General features: G+C 44.6%; 1 protein-coding gene across 1 annotated transcript in view; it reads right to left on the bottom strand.

Annotated features, from left to right (window-relative positions):
• Window positions 1–3962: 3962 nt before the first annotated feature.
• The window catches only part of SLC17A9 (solute carrier family 17 member 9), a 35543-nt gene continuing 33505 nt past the window's right edge, over window positions 3963–6000 (bottom strand). Inside the window, exons 12-13 of the mRNA XM_054981033.1 lie at window positions 5911–5940; window positions 3963–5758 (exon numbers count right to left, since the gene is read on the bottom strand). Coding sequence (XP_054837008.1) covers window positions 5595–5758; window positions 5911–5940 — 194 coding nt within the window. The 3' untranslated portion in view covers window positions 3963–5594. The remainder of the gene's footprint in view (window positions 5759–5910; window positions 5941–6000) is intronic.

Raw genomic sequence — 6000 nt, 5'->3', positions numbered from 1 at the left:
TTACAGCTTCTATTACATTGCTTGTTAACCATGCTGGCCTTTTCCTAAACCTATTTGTGCCTTTCCTAACCAGCGGTATATATTTAATTTGAGCTTCCAGGATTGTAGTTTTAAATAGTCTCCAAGATTCCCCAAGTGTTTTGACCTTTTTTACTTTCCCTTTCAGTTTCTTCTTCACGTACCCCCTCATCTCAGAAACATATTAAGTAGGTAGAAAAATAAGTTAAATATATATATAAACTAAGACAGTAGCTGTAAGGAGTAGAGCGGTATAAACCAGATATGTTGATAATATTATGGTAACATAATTTCAAAATTATAAGATAAAAGGATTGAACCGGTACGATTTACCTGGATTTAAACCCAGGTTGGCCATATACTCCAAAACTGGAAACTAAGTTTCTAGAAAGCTCGAGTGGTAATGATCCAAGTCAATGTGAGAAATTTAATCAGTGATCTTTTCCATAAAATAATGGTCCCCGATTTTTTTGTGTGCCATAAAGTGATAGATGGAGTTTGGGTTTTTTTCCAAACTGCAGCAATAGTTGATTTGGCCACAGCCAAAAGAATAGCTATTAGGGTTTTTTTTTCCATTTTCTTTGGAAGATTACTTTTCACATGTTCAAAAAGAACAGTACAGTACAGTGCAATTGGCATCAATTCATGCATGGGCATTCTCACACAGCCCAATGGAAATGCTACTTTCTCCCTTCCTCCCAGATCTTCTGTTGCTGCATGCCACTTGGCAGCCAATCATACATAGCATTTTTTTTAAAGACTTAGCCATGTGATGTTCAGTTCCACGTGACTGATGTCATTTCACGCATACACATTTTTGCATGACTTGGTGGGAAGCGTAGCTCACCCCTTCACATCATCAAATTACCTGACCCAGCTGTCCATAGATTGAATCATCCCACCTACTACACAGATGCAAAAGCTGCCACAATGTAAGGAAATGAAGCTCCGCTTCTGTGCAGCTGCAAAGCTTTTGACAGCTGTTTGAGGCAGACAGTGGGCAGGCAAACAAGCCAGAGTTTTGGCTCCTGGGCAGCCACAGCACTCAAACATGGTACATCCACCTAGCAAACATGTTCACCTCAAAGGTCATAGCATCTCTGCCTTCCACTTTCTCAGTGAAAAAGGTAGGCTATAAACAAACTCATGGGTCAGGAACCTCGCGTGGTTGTAAAGTCCCTTAAGGAGATGCAGTTTGGAAGGGCCTTCTGCATATAATAATAACTGCGCTTATATACCGCTCTTCTAGAGAGATTAGTGCTCCACCCAGAGCGGTGAACAAGTTAGTTCACCAGTTTGGTGCAGTGGTTAAGAGCAGGGGACTCTAATCTGGAGAGCTGGGTTTGATTCCCCACTCCTCCACTTGAAGCCAGCTGGGTGACCTTGGGTCAGTCACAGCTCTCTCAGAGCTCTCTCAGCCTCACCCACCTCACAGGGTGTTTTGTTGTGGGGATAATAATGACATACTTTGTAAACCGCTCTGAGTGGACATTAAGTTGTCCTGAAGGGCGGTATATAAATCGAATGTTGTTGTTGTTGTTAGTGTGTTTATTATCCCCACAATACAGCTGGGGAGCTGGGGCTGAGAGGAGTGGCTTACCCAAGGCCATGTACTGAGCTCATAGCAGTAGTGGGAGTTGAACCATCAGAGTGCTGATTCGCAGCCGAACCACTTAACCACTGTGCTACAGCAGCTCTCTCCATAAAATATATATGTCATTCCTGTTGAAAAGAGCAACAAGATGGTGAGTAGGTTGGGAAATCCCAGCAGATTTGAGGGTGGAGCCTGAAGGTGGCAGGATTTAGGGAAGGGGAGGGACCTCAGCAGGATATAATGCCATGGAATCCACCTTCCAAGGCAGCCATTTTCTCCCAGGGAAGTGATCTCTCATCTGGAGAGCAGTTGTAATTACAGGAGATCTCCAGGCTGCACCTGGAGGTTGGCAAATCTAATAGGTGAGGTGTTAATTTGACAGATTCTTCCCTGCCTCTGGTCCTCCGTTAATTCATCATGGTGGTATCACCTCCTAGTGTTCCGTTGTTGTCCATCCCTATTCTAGACACGGATGAAGTCATAACTCTTGCTCCTCCTCTTCCTATCACATGACTCAATTATTAGCTTGCAGCTCAAGAGGTCTATGTTGATTGGTTTGGAAAGGTTGACGCCCTATCTTCTAACGCTGCAGCCTCAAGTACTCTTCAACTCTTCAAAAAATATCACACCCATCAAATACTTTAAATAAGTTCGCTTTATTAATTTACAATGCATCTTCCCCACCTTTCCATCTTTATGATCCACAAGGCAGCTCACAGCATTAAAAATAACTTTAGAAAAAACACAGATAAAATAACATTTCCTTATTTAGAAAATCTGTATGCCGCCTCTCCAGAGATCTGCATGAGGCAGCTCACCTAGTCAAAAGAAATAAATACAGTTTTTAAAAGAACTGTACAATGTTCAAATATTATAAAATTATATACAATTAAGACAAAGACACACACACACAAAAAAAAGCATTAAGCATGCTAAAAATGATATCCATGTAACAGCTCATAGGCTAGAAGCAAATCACAATAGCTTTTAAAAAGCGCAAGAGTCCTGTAGCACCTATAAGACTAACAAAATTTGTGGTAGGGTATGAGCTTTCGTGAGTCACAGCTCACTTTTTCAGTGGTATCTGAAGAAGTGAGCTGCGACTCATGAAAGCTCATACCTTACCTCAAATTTTTTAAGTCTTATAGGTGCTACTGGACTCTTGCTCTTTTCTACTGCTCCAGACAGACTGTCAGGCTATGGATGACAGGATATGGTAACCAGGTCTCTGTACCATTACAACAAGAAGTCCAAGCTCTTGGTTAAATGGTTTTTATTCAGAAATCCAATCTTTCCATATACATGTCCATAGAATTACTCAGAGGCAAGAAAGCCTCCAAGCAGTACACGCTTCCTTGATAGGAATAGAAACGTGAGAAAAGTACAGCTCTAAATACTCAATTATTTCCCCCCTCCCAAAACCACAAGTTTGCGCGTGAAGGAGTCTGGGAACTTCTGCTGGAGTTTATACATCAGCTAGACAGGACAAAGAGGCATAAGAGAAACGGCAACATTTCAGAGAGTGCAAGGTCACTTCGGTGAGCTTCAAAGAAAGAGAGAACACAGCTATGTTCTCAGGCTGAGAAAGAGAAATGAAAGTGTTGATTATAGCATTTACAAACTGAAATCAAGACACAGTATTAGCAATAGTTCAACACCTAGAACAATTACATGGATGTAGGGGTACAGACATGACACTAACACGGCTACCCATCTCGAGCTTTTAAAAAGAGGGAGCACTTCAATTAAAAGCCCGGGTAAAGAGAAATGTGCTTGATGGAGAGGTGAGGCACATGCGCACGTGACATGTTCAGAAGATACCAAAGGCAGACTCCCTGCCATGGTAGCAACCGAACAGAGCATTTGGTTCTGACCTCCAGTCCATTTCTTGTAGACATCCTGCTTTGGTTTATTCCAACAGCTACAACACTAAGGCACACAAGGGTGATTTAATGTTCCTTGATCATTCTCATAAATGCTGGTGAAAAGTACAAACTGACAATCTGGGAAGTGAATAAAAGGGTGGGTGGGTTCTGTTGAGTACCTTTGGAGTCACATTTCTCAAAATGCGATTCTCTCCACTTACTCCAGCCCATTTTTAAAAGTCCTTCTGGGGTAGGAGCAGAGCGCCAAACTGTCTTTTTCTCCCAGCAGGGCCTGCTGTAGTCTCGATTGGGGCCGTTTCCACACTGCTTACCTTCCCTCGGAACGACCCAAAACATCACGCAAAAAAAGCAGAAGATCGTGTTTTCTTGCGCAAGATTTGCATGACATCACACAAATCTCGTGCAAGAAAACACGATCTTCCGCATTTTTTGCGTGATGTTCCGGGTTGTTTCAAGGAAAGGTAAACAGTGTGGAAACAGCCCTTCTGTGTTGCCTGACATTGCTGCAGGAGTGGGGGGGGGGGGCAAGAGGCTCAAAGCTTTTATGCTGCATGAAATGCTTTATGGACCCAACATGGTCCATAAAACATTTCATGTACTGAGTTAGAGGAAGCAAGCCACAGTTCTACCCTGTTGCACTTGAGTGCAATTTCCCCCACAAATAAAGTTCTCCCCGCCATGTGAAAAATTTGGTGTTGTATGAGGATTTCATGCAACACCAAAAATCAACTAAGAATTATTGCACTAAGAAACACTGGGAGTTCTTGTGGTTATGTTTGGGGAAACTCAGACTGGGTTTGGATGTTTAGTTAGGCTGCTTAGCTTCAGGGTCACCGAAGCAGAACATTAAAATGGTCAGTACAAACTTCAGCTCTTTTTTGGAGGACGTCTAAGACGGCTTCCAAAAATATGTTAAGCTTTCTAGAAGAAAATCATCTTTGGGATCCATGAGAGTTGCAGGTCCCGGTTGGGAAATTCCTGGAGATTTGGGGGGGTTGGAACCTGGAGAGGGCAGATTTGGGGAAGGGAGGGTACAATGCCACAGAGTCCACCCTCCAAAGCAGCCATTTTCTTCAGGGGAACTGATCTCTGTTGTCTGGAGATCAGTTGTAATTCTGGTAGATCTCCAACCACCTCCTAGAGGCTGACAATCCTAGATCCACATGGTCACAGCTACCAACTAATTAGCAGCAGTTTGGTGGAAGAATTTTAAACACTTTGTTTGAGAGTTCTCTGTCTGTAATTTAAACACTGTTTCAGAAGAAAATGATCCTGAACTGGCCTATAGCATAGGTAACTTGGAGGTCTTACGGTCTTCCAAGTTGCCAGAAAAATGGTCCACACACCCAACAATAACATTGAGTTAAAAGGAAGGCTGCAAGATAGGGTTGCCCGGGACTTTGAGTCCCTCGACGGGAGACCCTGGGCTCTCCCGTGGGGCATTGGGAGCCGGCACTTACCCTGGCTTCTTTCTTCATGCGTACACACAGCGTGCGCATGCTCCTGGCTCACATGATGATGTCACTTCCTGGAGTGACATCATCATGTGGGGGTCAAAGGGCGCCCCCAGGTCAAAGGGGCCCTTGTCCTCGCTGGCACAGACTGCTCTCGCCACTGCGGCCGCAGCCCACTCTTGTTTGATGCAAAGGGGCCATGGTGGCAGTGACAAGAGCATGCGGCAGTGGCAGTGAGAGCGGGTGACAACAGCGGCGGCGATGGCAGTGAGAGTGGGCCACGGCACTGGTGGCAGCGCCAAGAGCGGGCCACTGTCATGGCGCGGGAGCACATCCCCTGCCCAGGGGTGCAATGCACCACCCAGAGAGGGGGCACCCCAGGGAATGTGCGCCCCTGCTAGCCAAGTGAGTTGCCACAGGGGGGAAAGGGTGCAATCAGGAGATCCCCTACCCCAGACAGGGGAATGAGAACCCTACCACAAGACGACCTCACAGCCAATCTGATAATATGTGGGTTTCCTTCATTCCATAGCCAATACTATTATTGCCATGTTCAGCTTAAATTCAGCTGCTGTCTCACACAAGCCGGTGTTTCCAGTCTGACTTTGTCCTGGGGTTTGCACATGTAGTCCACAGAAGGGTTTATAAATCTACATAAACAGAGTCTGTGTCTAATCTGTGGGCTTCTCCAAAGATCAGAAATGTGCAAAGTCCAAGGGTATTCACTGTGGCCACAAGATGGAAGACAGACACCCAGGAACCTGTGCTTTCAATCAGATGTCCAGCCAAGTACACGCAGACGACACCTGCGCACAGACAGAAAGAAAACTGATCAGCAATTTGGGCAATTCTCTACCAATGTTTCACGTTAACAGAATGCCTGCCTATTAATCCAATTTGCTGTGTACATAGTGGATGTTTATTGGAGAGAGGAACCAATTTCTGGGCAATAACTTACCTAATAAAGCTCCACCAGTGTTTGCCACACCTGTGGAAAGAAAGGAAAGAAACCAAGAGAGATAGGATGCTTCTAATCCCACATCTGTTC

The sequence above is a fragment of the Eublepharis macularius genome, chromosome 5 (assembly GCF_028583425.1).
Source record: "Eublepharis macularius isolate TG4126 chromosome 5, MPM_Emac_v1.0, whole genome shotgun sequence".
NCBI classification, from domain to species: Eukaryota; Metazoa; Chordata; class Lepidosauria; order Squamata; family Eublepharidae; genus Eublepharis; species Eublepharis macularius.
Note: the sequence above shows the minus strand (reverse complement) of the source record. Positions and strands in the feature narration are given on the sequence as shown.